This window comes from Elephantulus edwardii, unplaced genomic scaffold (assembly GCF_000299155.1).
Source record: "Elephantulus edwardii isolate Elephantulus edwardi_28Jun2011 unplaced genomic scaffold, EleEdw1.0 scaffold00129, whole genome shotgun sequence".
Classification (NCBI taxonomy): domain Eukaryota; kingdom Metazoa; phylum Chordata; class Mammalia; order Macroscelidea; family Macroscelididae; genus Elephantulus; species Elephantulus edwardii.
In genome coordinates this window covers 2,677,766-2,693,329 of record NW_006399879.1, presented here as the reverse complement: position 1 = coordinate 2,693,329, position 15,564 = coordinate 2,677,766, and the positions used below count along the sequence as shown (strand labels likewise).

At 55.8% G+C, this 15,564-nt stretch overlaps 1 protein-coding gene across 1 annotated transcript in view; it reads left to right on the top strand.

The window, feature by feature from the left end:
- The first annotated feature begins 285 nt into the window (after positions 1 to 285).
- The window catches only part of MFSD7 (major facilitator superfamily domain containing 7), a 16,183-nt gene continuing 904 nt past the window's right edge, over positions 286 to 15,564 (top strand). The window contains exons 1-9 of the mRNA XM_006893643.1: positions 286 to 441; positions 4,649 to 4,807; positions 7,676 to 7,889; positions 8,012 to 8,088; positions 11,573 to 11,710; positions 11,931 to 12,047; positions 13,474 to 13,626; positions 13,924 to 14,081; positions 14,310 to 14,419. Coding sequence (XP_006893705.1) covers positions 286 to 441; positions 4,649 to 4,807; positions 7,676 to 7,889; positions 8,012 to 8,088; positions 11,573 to 11,710; positions 11,931 to 12,047; positions 13,474 to 13,626; positions 13,924 to 14,081; positions 14,310 to 14,419 — 1,282 coding nt within the window. The remainder of the gene's footprint in view (positions 442 to 4,648; positions 4,808 to 7,675; positions 7,890 to 8,011; positions 8,089 to 11,572; positions 11,711 to 11,930; positions 12,048 to 13,473; positions 13,627 to 13,923; positions 14,082 to 14,309; positions 14,420 to 15,564) is intronic.

The following is a 15,564-nucleotide window of genomic DNA, read 5'->3' as shown; positions in this document are numbered from 1 at the left end:
AGGCAGGGCTGGGGGTCTGGATTGGGTGTGTATCTGTGTTTGGGGCAGGGACCACCTCCCCTCACGCACAGATCTGAGGCCAGCGGAGGAGGGTCCCCCTACACACGCGCTTCATGTGGGACCCAGTGGCCCAGGAGAGCAAGTTCCACCGTCCTGGCCGCGGTGCAGGCGGCGACAGCGCGGGCGCTTTGGGGCGGACCCGACTCCAGCGCCCCGCCCCACCCCAGGGGAGGGCCTGTCCCACGCGATCCTTAAGCTGGCGCGGCGCTGGCAGGGCGGGGACCGATGGCCGGGGCAGCGGAGAACGAGGCAGGGCCTGCGGACGGCCAGCCCAGGGCGGCGGGGACCGAGATCCTCGTCCGGCTGAGGGGCTACCGCGTTTACGCGCGCCGCTGGGTCTTCCTGCTGGCGGTCAGCCTGCTCAGCTGTTCCAACGCCACGGTAGGGGCGCGGGGTCCCTGCCGGGGCCCCAGGCGCGACGATGAGGGTGAAGAGGGGGGATCCCGGGCGCTGGTGGTCCAGAAGCGGGGTCCAAGGCAGGGATCCAGGGCGTTGGGGTCCTGTTGGCGCGCAGGGAGTGGTCGAACCAAGGTGCCCCTCACCCCGGGCCCTGGCTGCCCAGCTCCCAACTCGGTCTTGGGCTCACTCCTCGAGAGTCCCCGGCCCTAGAGGGTTGGGGTTTGCAGTCGCCGGTTCCCCTCGGTCCGCCCGGCTTGAGTTTCACTTTCCTCCAACCAGAGCGCGCCCCGCCGCAGCCGCACTTCCCTCCCTGCGCGATGGTGCGCCCAGCCCCCGGCTGCGCTCGAACACTCGACCCGCAGGCGGGGCGGACAGCGCTCTCTCCTGGCCGGTGGCTGGAGGCCGCCAGAGTCCTCGCTGAGGCCTGGATGACCCCCACGCTTGTCCCTCAGAGAGCGGTCTTGGGGGTCTCGCCACTGCAGCAGGGTCTTGGGGGGTTGTCACTGTTGACATCAGGAGTGGAGGGGGGAGAGGTCACAGTGCAAATCCCAGAGCGATCCCAAAAAGACTATACAATTTTTGTGTGGTGTTTCAGCAGATTTTTTTTTTTTTAAAGTAAAAATATCCTTGTACTTAGTTCTGGGAGCTCTGGTGGCCTAGTGAGTAAAGAGTTGCACTTCCAGCCCAAACACACATGGTTTGAATCCACCAGCTGCTCCAAAGACACCTGGTGCAAATCCACTAGCTGCTCCCAAGGAGAAAGATGGGTAATCTCCTCCCTAATCGCCTCCCATTAGAATTGTTGTTATTGTTTGCCTTCAAGTCAAGCACTGCTGTCTCTGAAAAAGCCTCCAGATGTCAGCTAGGGGTCGGTTCCAACTGGAAGACTCACAGCTCTTGCCTTCCCAAGCATGACATCCTGTCCTGGGGACTGGTCCCTCCTGACCACACGTGGGACGTGTGTGAGACAAAGCTTCACCTCCTCACTTCTCGAAGCGTCCTGACTGTGGTGGACTAGTTGTCGGTCTGTGGTCTCTCCAATCCTCCTCACCAGTACCGTGAATCAAAAGCCTCCATCTCTGATCTCGGAGCTGCTGTGTCCAGTGCGCCCCCTCCTTCGGTGGAAAGTCCTCTCTGGCTTCTGCCTTGATGTTCATGTCTCCCATCCTGAGCAGCCGGGCCTGCTGTCCCTGTGACTCCATCCTCCCGGACTCTCCCAGCCCGGGGCATCTGACCCCCTCTGCGCTCTTCACATTTGGAGTCCATAGGCCCCGTGCCCACGCCGGGCTCAGCGCACCTGTGCAGGTTGATCCGGAGCCAGTGCCACCCACACATGCTCCCTCTCCTGCCCTCCCAGGTCCCAGCCCTGAGTGAGACTCCTCTCTCCTGGTCGGGCCAGCTCCGTCACCTCCACTGTCTCAGTCTCTCGTGCTGCTGTCACAGAAATGTCCTGAGAATGTCAGAAAGTCCTGGCCTGAAAGAACAAACATGTATTTTCTCACCATTTGGGGGCTAGAAGGCTCTCAGGGCGTTGCTCTCTGGGGCAGGGGAGGCCTGTGATGAGATGGTTTAACCACTGCACCAGAAGTTGTTTTGGTGCTGTCCACGATAACTCGTAGGGACCCTGTGCCAGGAGATGTGAGCCTGGCCTGTTCGGTGTCACCCCCCCCCCCTTCTCTGATATGCTCGAGCCGTTGTTCCCACCACCTCATCAGTCCGTCTGCCGAAGGTCTTCCTCCCTTTCTCTCTTCCTTCACCTTTCCCAGCCTGCGGTCTTTCCAAGGACGGGACCCTCCTGACAACTTACCCACAGTCTGTGAGCCTGTGTCACCGTCCTTGTCTCCGAGGACCATGCTGGCTGCACGCCCTCCAGGACAGATTCGTTCCATCTTCTCGGCAGCCTGAGTGCTCTTTTCCAACACCACAGCCCAAACTCTTTAGTCTTCCTTATTCATTGCTCCACTTTCCAATGCATAACAAGCAATCGAAAATACCATGGCTTGGATCCGATGCACCTTAGTCTTTAAACTGACATCCTTGCTCGTTAGCACTTTGGAGAGGTCCTTGACAGCAGATTTCCCCAATGTAACATTTCTTTTGATTTCTTAACTTTTAGGACAATAGGTGTTGATTCTGAATCCAAGTAAAAGGATTTCTTTTTTAAAAAAGAATTGTTGGCAACTTCAATCTTTTCTTCGTTTATCCTGACATTACCTAGCTTAACTACCTACCTTTCAGTAAGGCACCCTGGTGGCTTTGTGGTAAAGGGGTTGTGCTGCCAACCCCAAGGTACATGGTTAGAATCCCCCGCTGCTCCGCGGGAGAACCATGGGCAGGCTTCGCTTTGTGGTGTACTGTCTCTGAAAACCTGCTGGAAGGTCAGCCGTGAGTCGGTTCTCACTCAGTTGGACATAAAACCACAACCCCCTGTCCGTCCGGGGAGCTCTGGTGGCCTAGAGGGTAAGGAATTACGTCACCGACTTAGAGGCATGTTGTATGCGTCCTCCAGCTGTCCCGCAGGAGAAAAGTGGGCAGTCTCCTTCAGTGAGATTTACAGCCTCTGAAGTCCCCCCGGAGGATCAGCTATGAGTCAGCCCCTGCCGCCTGTGTCCATAACAACAACCCGTCGGGCTATGTGCGCAGTCCACCTGAAGGTGGTGCTTGTGCGGTACCTTTGAGGCAACCCTGTGAACGATGCATCTGAACCCTGCCCTGTGCCATCCTCATCACCCCGATATAGTCAAGCCCGTTGTTTCAGTCACTGTGTCCACTCTTCTTGTTGAGGGCCTTCCTCTCTTTCCCTGACCCTCCACCTTTCCAAGTATGATGTCCTCCTCCGAGGGCTGGACCCGCCTGACAACAAGGCCAGGTAAAGGAGGCGCGGTCTCACCAGCACGTCCTCCAGGAAAGATCTCTTTGGGTTTTGTGGGTTTTTTTACATTTTATTATTTGTGTGTGTGTGTGTGTGTGTGTGTGTCCCCCGTCCAATCAGATCTGACTGGTACAGTAGGAGATTGTCCCTCCTTCTCCAGCACAGCTTCTGGTGGATTTGAACTGCACACCCCCAGGATTGCAGTGCAGCTTCTTGCCACTAGGCCACCAGAGCGCTCAGATCTGTTTGTTCTATTGGCCGTCCGTGGACTATTCATTCCTCTGGGATGTTCAAATCCACCAGCTTCTCTGAGGCAGAAATAGGTGCCCATCTGCTTCTGCAGAGATTGAAGTCTCGGAAGCCCTTGAGGACCGTATTCTGCTCTGTCCTGTGAGGTCAGTCTGGGTTAGGACCCTCTCCCAGGCAGGGAGAGGAGAGACCCATCTCTGTCCAGCTCCGTGGCCTCAGGGTGCCTTGGTACCTGCCTCCCTCTGGTCTGCACTTGCTCCTGTGATTACACTGATCTTTCTGTCATTGAGAGGAGACAGGATTCAGAATGTATCACACTGAGAGGTGACGGGGTTCAGAATGCTCCCTGTATCAATGCATCAATGCCGTATCTTTAACATCACAGAGAAAAGCTATTCCCCAATGGGCTTAAGGTCACTATCACGGAAATGTGAGATTCCAACACATATTTCAGGTGACGCAGTTGGATCTGAGACATCCGCTCTCCCCGGGTCAGGCCTCCCCATGTCTGGCCAAGCGGAGCCCCCACCCTGCCCAGCCTGCCTCTCCCACCTATTTCTGCCAGAGGAGGTGCACTTTCCACCTCACCCTGTGGACCGCCAAAAGGGCAAGCAAGTCTTGTCTCAGCGGAAATGCAACTGAAGTGCTCCTTGTCCTTGGAAGCTACAGTGGTAAAACGTGGTGTCGCATACTCTGCACGTGTTGTCAGGAGGGACTCGCCCTGGGAAAAGACATCATGCAGGGGCAGGTGGGGGTGAGGGAAAGGAGACCTTAAAAAGGATGGCGTGGCACAGTGACTGCGCTAAGAGGCTTGAGCAAGGCGGAGGGTCTGAGGATGGTGCAGGATGGGCCAGGGCCCGGTGTCGTTCACAGGGTCACTGTGGGTCTCAGCAAACTCGATGGCGCCTGACTTCAGCAGCAGGGGCTGAGGCCAGTTCCTGAGTGGGGTTGTGCCGGCACTCTCAGGACACGCCCTGGGATGATGCCCTCGCCCTCTGTCTGACCCAGGCAGCGGATGGTGGCAGTGGTCCCGTCCCAGGCTGACCGTCCCCCCATGTGTCCCCACAGCTATGGCTCAGCTTCGCGCCCGTGGCCGACACCTTCGCCAAGTACTTCCACCTGTCTGTTGAGCAGGTCAACTGGCTGTCCCTCATCTACCTGGTGCTGTCCATCCCCTTCGGGCTGGTGTCCATCTGGTTCCTGGACTCGGTCGGGCTCCGGGGCGCAGTGAGTCTCCACCCCACACTGAGGCTGTCTGTGGGATGGCAAGGTCCACCTGATGGGGGTCCTGCCCAGCAGGACGCAGGGCAGCTGGGGCGGCGGTTATTCAAGGACTCTTCTAGTGGGGTATGGGGGCCAGGTGAAGTGGGGTGCTGGGGGAACAGGGCAGGTACAGATGGGGGGTGAGAACAGGACAGGTGGATGGGAGGTTGGGCGCTTGTCGCAGGTGGAGAGGAAGAAGCAGTTAGAGAGGTAGGGGTGGGGTCGGAGGACCCTGCAGGTAGAGGGGAGTCTGCACGCAGGTACTGAGCCTGAGCCCCTGGAGAGGTTTTTTGGGCCACATCTTTACCTCTGTATGACGTGGTGTCACCGACCACCCGACCACGGTCGTGACAAGAAACTCAAGGGGTTTCTTGGTGAAGAGCAGGTGAGGGACGAAGTCGGCGAAAATGAGAGTCTGCACACCAGGATGATGTAGAGAGCTCTGATTTATTATGCTAAAAGCTTGCTTTTTATACATTTAAACTTGTTTAAACTTGACTTATAGCCAACATTTTGTGATTACAAAGCTTACATAAGATTTTAACAAAAAGAAAGTATTTTCTATTACTAAATAATAGCATCGGCTATTAAACATTCTTTGAACAAGAAACACAATGACCTTATGTTGGTCATCTGCTAGACAATGGTTAATGGTTTACATTTCACTTCCTTTCCTCTCCTACTTTGTGTCACTGCATTTTAGCCACCTTTGTTTTTGCCTTTGTACTCATATTTGTACTGTACCTAACGAATCTTAACATCTATTTTCTTACACTCTGGACCATTCCTATGTTTAACAATAGCTTTTGCAACTTGTTTCATAAGATTTTAATTTGTTTTTTGTTTGGCAATGTGCACTAAGGTGGACGACTTCCTTTAACTTGTTTTTACCAAGTTAATTTGTAATATTCAATTCTTTTTCCTTGGAATACAAAACGTCTGTATAAGGAAGAGGTACTGGTGTTGGAGTTGGCAGGACATATGGTCCTTTATAAGTACTTTCTTCCCACCACCTATTATTTATCTGGTAATATTTCCTATTTCTTAAAGAGACCTTTACTTTTAGAGAAGTTTGTCTTTTGAGTCTTTTCTTAAACCTCTCTGTTTTATTCTCATTAACTATGACTTTCTGCTGTTAAAACTAGTCTAAACTTTCTCTTAATATACAATTACATTACTAAATATGAGTTGCAAGTATCACAAAAGAGGAATTAGATACATACTCAAAGATCATATTCAAAATTATACTTTTCAGAGCAATCTCAATTTCTTTTATATTTTCATCTTGTATGTTATCATTTCCAGGAACATCAAATGGTTCCTGATTAAGGACTTTAGTTAAATCTTTATCCCAGTTCTGGTGAAGTTCCCCTGATTTTACCCCAGAAACTCCCATTCTTATCCTAGAAGCAACTTAATTTCCAGAGGTTTCCCGGGATTACGAAGACCCATCTGTAACAAATATCCAGGCATCAGCCCACTCACAAGCACAGGGCTTGCAAGATTCCCTCTTATGCTATCCTTGAGGTCAGAGACCCCGTACAGGCACGGACGACCCATTTTGTCACACAGGCGTCGTGGCCAGAGAGGACAGCGAGGCGGGTGTGGCAACGTGGTAACAGAGCCTACCTAGGGGCTTTGAATGGTGCCAGGTGGCATCTGGGTAACACTCGGAGAACATGGGCACAGCTGGCCATTTTCCAAGTTGATGGGCCTGGGAGGGGAAGGGTGAGGGTTGTAGCCAAAGCCTTCACCTAGGTGGGGGCCAGCTCACAGGAAGGGGGAGAAGGAAAGCCCTGCATTTAAGGGGTGACGAGTCAATGAGGAAGGAGGAATATGAGAGAAGAAGGAGGGACCCAGAAATTGATCTGGGAGAGAGCAGGGGTGGGTGGAGACCCCTTGGGACCTCAGCCAGGCTGTCCAGGAGCGAAGGGGCCAGCCTGCCTGTCAGGAAGAGCGAGCTTGGCCCCCCAGGTCCCCCACTTGGCTGAGGGACAGCAGGGAAGTGATATCTCAGGAGCTTGTCGGGGAGGAAGGGGCCTGAGGGTGGTCCCTGGAGGAGTAGGACTCGGGCAAGGGTCTCGGGCATGTGCCCGGTGGGGAGGTGGCGCTGGCGGAGGGGAGGGCTGTGGATGAGGAGGACTCTCGGGCAGGTTGGGGTCTCTGGGGATGGGCTCACTGCCTGTGCTGGGGACGCGCAGACCCTGTGACCAGGTGGGAGGGGCGGCCTTCCCGACAGCTCTGGGTGGAGGACTGGACATTGAGGGCACTGGGGAGAGGCTCTGAGAGGAAAGGGGTGCCCCAGCGGCTGAGGGCTGAGTGTGGGCTCCAAGCCCAGCCGCTGTTGTTGTTGTTGTGCAGTTGGAACCGCCCCATAGCTGGACCCTCTAGTGAGTTTTCAGAGACTGTCATTTGCACAGGAGGAGATGGCCCATCCTTCACAGAGCGGCTAGAGGACTTGAACTGTGTGCCTTTGGGATTGCGCACTCCTTCTTACCACTAGCCCAGCTGTAGGGACAAAAGACTAAGGGGAAGGACAGACTCAGAGTCTTCCTGGGATGCAGTCAGTAGCACAGTGTCGATGGCGTCCCCTGTCCACTCCCCGCTGCCCACCCTCCACAGAGACTGGGAGCAGCAGCACAGGTTGGGGGTCCCAGGGACCTTGGAAGGATGGTGTGTTCTGCTCAGCCCTGGCTTCCCAGAGTGCTCTGTGCTGGAAGCAAATGACAGGCAGGGAGGAGCCAGCGGTCCGTGTGTGCTGGGTGGGAGGCGTCCGAGGCAGTTGACGAGGGAAGGTGGCTTGGGCAGCTCCTGCCTCTTCCTCCCCTGCAGACCATCCTGGGCGCGTGGCTGAACTTCCTGGGGAGCATCCTGCGTAGTCTGCCTGGCATCATCGCCTCGCTCCAGTACCCATTTGCCTACCTCATGGTGGGGCAGAGCCTCTGTGCGCTGGCCCAGACCCTGGTGGTCTTCTCTCCTGCCAAGCTGGCCGCCCTGTGGTTCCCGGAGCACCAGCGAGCCACAGCCAACATGATCGGCACCATGTGTGAGTGTGGCCTGGGTGGGGGTCCTGGTGCCTCTGTCCCCCACACTCATGCTTTCCACCAGGGGACGTTGACACCGGAGCCCAGAAGGTTCCATCTGACATCTCCCTGTCTGTCCATCCAGCAAACCCCCTGGGCATCCTCCTGGCCAATGTGCTGTCGCCTGCTGTGGTCAAGAAGGAGGAGGACATCCTCTTGATGGTGAGTGAGGTCGTGAGTGTGTGCACCTGGGTTGGCGGGCACACGCTTGTGCATCCACACCCGTCCGTGTGAGCACTCACCTGCTCCTCCCTGCAGACCCCAGGTGGACAGCCTGGTGCCCATGGACCTCTCTGCGCCTGCGCCATTGTGGAGCGCTGTGTCAGGCAGTGTTTTGGGGGCTGGGGCCATGTCCACGGGGGAGGTGAGAGGCAGTCAGGGGAGGGCACTGGTGATCAGGCTCAGCGAGGTGGAGACATCTGTGGTGAGAGTGGGAAGCAGATATCCTTAAGGGGCTATCTAAGAAGAGGGACCACCGGAAGCTAAGATCCTGAGACCGGAAACAGCCTTAAGGAGTTAGGCTGCGGAGCAAGGTGAGGGTGAGAGACGTCAGATCAGAAAAGGTACTGGAGGTGTTGGTCTCATCACGTGTGTGTCCAGTGAGTCGGATGTGAAATAGTGTCATGACTGGCCTCAGCTCCTAAGGGATAAGAATCAGGGTCCACCCAAAGCCGGTTCCTGTGAGATGCAGGTCATGTCTGTCTCTGCCTTTCTGCTTCATTACGTCTGACACCAGCCACTCCGCCCCCTGCAACACGACACTCTCAGTTTCCCATCAGGGTTTGATAAGTTATTGCAATGGCCACTCAGAACTCACAGACCGCGTTCAGGTTTGGATTACTGGGAGCTTAACAAGGGGATCTGGATTCACTGGGAAATGACAGGAAGGACTCAGGTTCAACTGGAAAGTAAGAGGAAAGATTCAGCATCAGGGTCAACTGGAAAGTGACAGGAATGACTTGGGATCAGGATTAGGAAGCCCACAAGCAGGGTCTCCTCTGTGTAGGACAGCCTCCGACCAGCACAATTCTCACAGCAGACAGCTTCTGAAGCGGGTGAGCCTCCCACTGAAACAGCTCTGAACTGCCCTTCTCCAGGGCCCAGGAGGTGCACCCTCTCCGCAAGGCAGCCGCCATGTCTGCCGTGCAGGCCTTCTCCACTGTGCAGGCCTTCTCCACAAGGCAGCTGCCATCTCTGCCGTGTGGGCCTTCCCAGCCATGCCACTTTCTTTACCACGGGGCTCTGTACCATCAGCTTCTCTCCTGCTAACTGGCACAGCTCATAGGCAGGGTAGCTACTCGCTCTGGCCTCTCAGCTACTGCTTTTCCTAGCAGGCACGCTGACGGGCCTCCCTGCCGCTGAGTGCTCTGTTGTCAGCCCCTGCGGTGACCTCACCGTTGCTAACCAGTCCAGCTCACGGCCAGAACAGCAGGTGCTCTCCTCCTTGGCTGCTCTCTGCCATCTGCCTGGCCATCGTTGTTGTTCTTGTTAAGTGCTGTCGAGTCGTAGGCGACTCATAGAAACCCTATGAACGAAAGACCTGGAAAAGTGTGCAACTTTGGTCCTTTCTCCAGGTTCATAGGGTTTCCAGAGACAAGCTCTTATGGAAGTGGATGCCACTCCTGCTTCCAAGCTTGTTTGAATCGGGGAGCTCCCCCAAACACTGTCCACCACGGGTAACCATTCTCACATTTGACACGTCAGTGTCACAGTGTTCAGCTTCACAGCAACCACAAGTTTCCTCTGTACAGCAAGCGGACAGGCCAGGGCTATACGACCTAGAAGAATGTTTCACCAAAAACAAAGGCAGGCCTGAGGGTCGTGGACTAGAGTCACCCGCCTTTGGCTTGGGAGCATCACTTTCTGCACGCCAGGCCGCCTGACCTCTCTCTATGCTGGTGCTGTTATTGTTAAGTGTCGTCGAGTCGTAGGCGACTCATAGTGACGCGATGAATGAAAGACCTGGACATTTGTATAACTTCCGTCCTTTCTCCAGGTCCATCATTAGCCTGTTTCTGACAGGCCAGTTCACAGCCTGGGTCTCAGCTTTAACACCACCCAGTTCCCACTTTCCTGCTTGGCTTTGCTTCTCTACCAGCCCAGCTCTTAACCAGCCTCTCTCTCAATCAGGAGGCCTGGAAAAAATCTCTGTATCAGCAAATTATATATGTCGATTGTAATCGTTTACAAGGTGGGGTTCTCCCTCCCCAAAACCACAGTTCAGCCACTCCTCACTTCCCCTTGCGAAATCGGTGAACTCAGGTCTTAATCAAAAGCAGCATTTTCTGTTGGCAGATGCCAGCTCCTCCCCGAGGCAAAAATAGCAGCCCAATGGGGCAGAGAGTGACCTAGAATGTTCCCCTCCCTTCCCATTGCTTCTCCCAAGAACCCCAGCAAAAGTAACCACTTGGCGCTTTCAGGGCGGGGTGGGGGGTATCTCTCAAGCTGCTTTTCCAAAGATCTAAAGCAAAAGTCCACATGACACCTACTGTCAGATGGATGCGTCTGGAGTTATAGAGAAGGCCAGGCTAAAGATATCTATGTGAGAATCATCTTTGGAAGATATTCAGAGAGTTACAGCTTCAGTTGAAAACACTTAGGCAAGAAATAAAAAGGCGCATTGCATTGTGGGCATCTGCTATCAGGGACCTCTCCAAAGTACTGAAGAGCAATGATGTCATCTTAAAGACTAAGGTACGCCTGATTCAAGCTATGGTCTATTTCAGTCACCTGCTATGCATAGGAAAGCTGGACAATGAATAAGTACTGCAGAAACATTATTGATGCCTTTGAGTTGTGGTGTTGGAATACTGAATATCGCATGAGCTACCAAAAGAACAGATATGCTTTAGATAAAGTCCAGCCATACTGAAGGCAAAGATGATAAGGCTTCATCTCACATACTTTGGGCATGTTGTTAAAAGAAGCTATTCCTTGGAAACTGTGACACTTATGTGTCAAATGCATTAATGGTTGGTTACCCAATGCTGACAGTGTTTGGTGGAGCTCTCCGATTAAAACAAGCTTGGAAGCAGGAGTGGCATCCACTTCCATAATAGCTTGCCTCCAGAAACCCTATGAACCAGGAGAAAGGATGAGAGACACCCAGGCGTTGAGGACTCTCCTTCATAGGGTCGCTACGAGTCTCCTGTGACTTGACAGCACTTAACAACAACATTTCTTGGAACAGGACATGATGCTTGGGTAGGTGCAGGGTCAACGAAAGAAAGGAAAAGTCTTGAGATGAATCGACACAGTGGCTGTAGCCCAGGTGTGTCAGAGATGATGAGGACGTCCCAGGACGGAGCAGGGTTCGGATCAGCTGTACTCCACTTGACTGACAGCGCTTAATTAAAACAGCAACAGGTGGACACAAGGTGGAGAAGCCAGAGCTGAGCCTCCAGCCAGCTCAAGAGCTCACTGTTGAAGGGAGACTCCCAGGTCCCAGGTCATGTCTGGAGCAGCAGCTAGCCAGGAGGCAGAGCAAGTGTATCCAGGAGGGAGGGAATGGACGAGTATGTGCTGGAAGCCCAGAGTGAGGGTCTCTGCGTGAGCCCTGGTACGCGTGTGCATACATCCACAGCTATGTGTAAATGCGTGTGTGCACGCATGGAGGCCTGCTCACACTACGCATTCCCACCCCCAGCTCGGCATCTACATCATCCCTGCTGGCGTTGCCTGCCTGCTGGCCACCACGTGTCTCTGTGAAAGCGTCCCACCCACCCCTCCCTCAGCCGGAGCTGCCAGCTCCACCTCGGAAAAGTTCCTCGATGGGCTGAAACTGGTCGGTGCTATGCTCCTGGGGACCGGGATGCATTTGCCCGGGAGGGAGCCAGCATCTTTGAGAAGGAGTGTGGTCTGAGAGGGAGAGGGGAGGAGGAACCTTCCTGGTCGCAGGGGTGCTTGTCCTGACCCCGGCGTGAGAGCCCACCATTGTCCCTGGGACCCCAGAGCACCCACATTGAACGGGTGGCCCCCATGCTGAGCGACCTCTTCGCCTCCAGCTCGTGAAGAACAAGGCTTACATCATCTTGGCACTGTGCTTCGGGGCTGGCATCGGCATCTTCTCCAGCTTCTCCGCCTTCCTGGAGCAGATCCTCTGTGTGAAGGGCTATTCCAATGTGAGTGTGTGTCCCCGTCGACGTGAGGGGGACCCCGTGTAGGGAGGGAGGGGTGCTGGGAGAGCACGCTCCACTCACTCCTGCTGTGGCTGTGGGGTCACTCGGTGCTCAGGGCACACCTCTCAAATGGGGACAATATTGATGCCAGTTGACTGAGGTTGGGTTTACTGAGACAGTAGGTGTGGAAAGTGACGTCAAATGCCAAAAGAGGTGATCCCAGATCATGGTCATGTTAGAAGATGTGGTGATGGAGGTGGTAGCCATGGAGATGGAATGGAGGAGTTGGAGGAGGGGGTCTAGATCATGGTCATGTTAGCAGGAGTGTGGTGATGGAGGTCGTTTCCATGGAGATGGGATGGAGGAGTTGGAAGAGGGGGTCTAGGTCATAGAGAATGTGGGAGATGGGATGGAGAAGTTGGAGTAGGGAGTCTAGATCACAGGGAGTCTGGGAGATGATGGGATGGAGGAGTTTGGAGGAGGGGGTATCGATCATGGTCATGTTAGCAGGAGTGTGGGGATGGAGGTGGTGTCCGTGGAGATGGGGGGGAGGAGTTGGAGGAGGTGATGGCCTTGGTGGCCTTGGTAATGGTGGTGGAGAGGGTGATGGGAATGGGATGAAGGAGGTGGTCCAGTTAATGGTCCTGGAGGCTGGGGTAATGTTGGTAGAAATGGTGGCCATAGGGAAGGGATGAAAGGCCTGGTGCCCATGATGGATGGGATGAAGGTGGAGGAAGTGGTGGTCTCGGTGGCTGGGATTCTAGTGGTAGCAGTGGTTGTGAGGTTGCCTTCCGGATGGGATTAGGAGGTGGAGGACGGGGTGACCTTGATGGTGAAGGTTGTCATGGTGGAGACGGCTGTAGTGTAGTCAAGGGGGCGGCGTGGAAGAGCTAGAGGAGCTGATGGTCTTGGGGACAGTGGGAGTCGTGATGGAGAGGGCGGTGACGCATCGTTGGTGGTGCTGGTGGATGCCTGGGGAAGGGCTGGTGGCATGACTGGGATTTGTATGTGGGACTTGGAGCCATCTTCCCTCTGCGGCGCCCCCTCTGGTGGGTCTCTGGGGAGGGGTTCTCCTTTGCTGGTTGGAGATAAGGATGCTGAGGTCTTGCCGAGGAAGACACACTCGAGCTGCTCACAGCCCTTCTGCCATCTGGATCACCGCTAGTCCTGACGTGCACGTCCACCTCCGCCAGGGCACACGGGCCTGGGGGCAGGGGTCACTGCAGGGACTGCACCTTCCCTGCGCCTAGGTCCCGTCTCCCTTCAGCGTGTTGGGTCCCTGGATGGGGGAGATGCCAGCCCACGGTGCAGGCCCACGTGCAGGCCCATGGTGCAGCTGTCGTACCTCAGCAGTGGGCCTGAGGGTCAGTGCTGGGCTGCAGTTCCCTGGGGCCCTGGATGTGCTGAGCCCTGACCTCTTCCCCTGCAGGATTTCGCCGGCCTCTGTGGCGCCCTCTTCATCGTGTTTGGGTTACTGGGCGCACTGGGCCTTGGCTTGTACGTGGACAGGACCAAGCACTTCACGGAGGCCACGAAGATTGGCTTCTGCCTGACCTCCATGGCCTGTGTGGCCTTCTCTGTGGTGAGGGCTCCCTGTGCCCTGTGGGGCTGGGGGCTGAGGTGGGGGCCAGGCGGGGAGAGGGCAGGGCTGAGGGCTCAGGGTGCCCTGGGAGGCGGGGAGGGAGGTGAGGCCTGGGTGAGGCAGCCGCAGTTCAGACCTTGGCTGTTTTGCTGGTCTGGAGAGGGGATTCCCCTGGGAGATGGTGGTCCCCCAGCCTGGGAGGGACTGGTGAGCTCTGTCCAGCACTAGCTGGGTCTGGGATGTTGGAGTGCATCTGGCAGCCTCACCCACTGTGGGCCTGTGCCCCACCCCGCCCAGGTGTCCCAGCTGCGAGGACAGAAGGTCTGGCTGGCGGTCATCTGTTCCCTGTTCGGCTTCTTCGGCATGTCCATCGCGCCGGTCGTAATGGAGCTGGCCATAGAGTGCTCCTTCCCCGTGGGCGAAGGTGCCGCCACCGGCCTGGTCTTCGTGCTGGGGTGAGTGTCCACACGCCCCAGTGGCCTGCCCGAAGCCCGTATGTACAAGGCCCCTGGACACCGTCTCTCATTCCAGCGCGTGGCGCACAGCCCCTCCCCTAAGACTTGACACCCCTTCCTTCCCCGCCCACCCCACGGTGGTCAGTGTCAGCCTGCTGGCCACGTGGCTGCCCTCCTGCCATGAAGCCTCCGTCACCAGCGGGGACTGAGGGCTCCGTGTGTGTCCAGACAGATGGAGGGTGTGCTCGTCATGGTGCTGATGACGGTGCTGACCACGAGACAAGCAGGGGGGACCTTCTCCACCTGCCAGCACGGGGACGACGCCCTGGACTGGACTGGTGAGTTCACATCCAAGCCTGGACGCCATCTCTCAGGGGCTGGCCTGCCCCCAGTCCCTTGTCCCAGGCTGGACCTGAGAGGTTGGGGTGGTCAAGGCCCAGGACAGCTGAGGACAGAGGTTCCCTCCCACCCTCACTGTTCCTCTGTCACCACTTGGACATCTGTCTTTCCTCACAAGCTCCTGGGCATGGCATGGTATGTGGACAGGGTGTGGACAGGGTTTGGGATACACATGGGGTCAGAGAGAAGTAGTCAGAGGTCGGCAGACAGAAAGAACCCTTGGTTGTAGCCCTGTGGGGGCCGGGGTATTGGGAGCAGACCCCAGGTCCCCATGAGCACCCACCGCCTCAGATTCCCCGTGTGAGGGGTTTGCAAAGAGTTAGGAGCCAGAAGAAGAGAGACACAGATGGGACAGAAGAGAAAGGGGAGGGGTCTCCTCCTGTGTCTGTCTCTGGTCTCTGTCTCCCCGTCTCTGATCTGTCTCCACCGTGTCTCTGATCTCTGTCTCTTGTCTCCCCCTATCTCATTGCCTCCCTGTCTCTGGTCTCTGTCAGAGAGACAGGAGAGATGGAGAGACAGGGGAAGACAGACAGAGACCAGAGACAGGGTGGGACAGAGAGAGAGAGAGGGAGAGACAGGGAAAGAGTGAGACAGAGAGACCAGGAGAGACAGACAGAGACCAGAGACAGGGAAAGAGGCAGAGGGTGGGGAGGGTGGAGACAGAGAGTTAGGAAGAGACAGAGAGACCAGGAGAGACAGGTGGAGACAGACAGAGACCAGAGACAGGGAGGGACAGAGAGAGAGAGAGGGAGAGACAGGGACAGAGTGAGACTGAGAGACTGGGAGAGACAGGGGGAGACAGACAGAGACCAGAGACGGGGGGAGACAGAGAGATGGCAAGGGATGGAGAGACAGGGAGGGACAGAAAAAGGGAGAGACAGGGACAGAGTGAGACTGAGAGACTAGGAGAGACAGGGGGAGACAGAGAGACGGGGAGACAGAGAGATATCAGAGACAGGGAGGGACAGAGAGAGAGAAAGGGAAAGAGTGAGACAGAGAGATCAGGAGAGACAGACAGAGACCAGAGACAGGAAAAGAGGCGGGGGGGGGAAGAGAGGGGGAGACAGAGAGACCGGGAGAGATA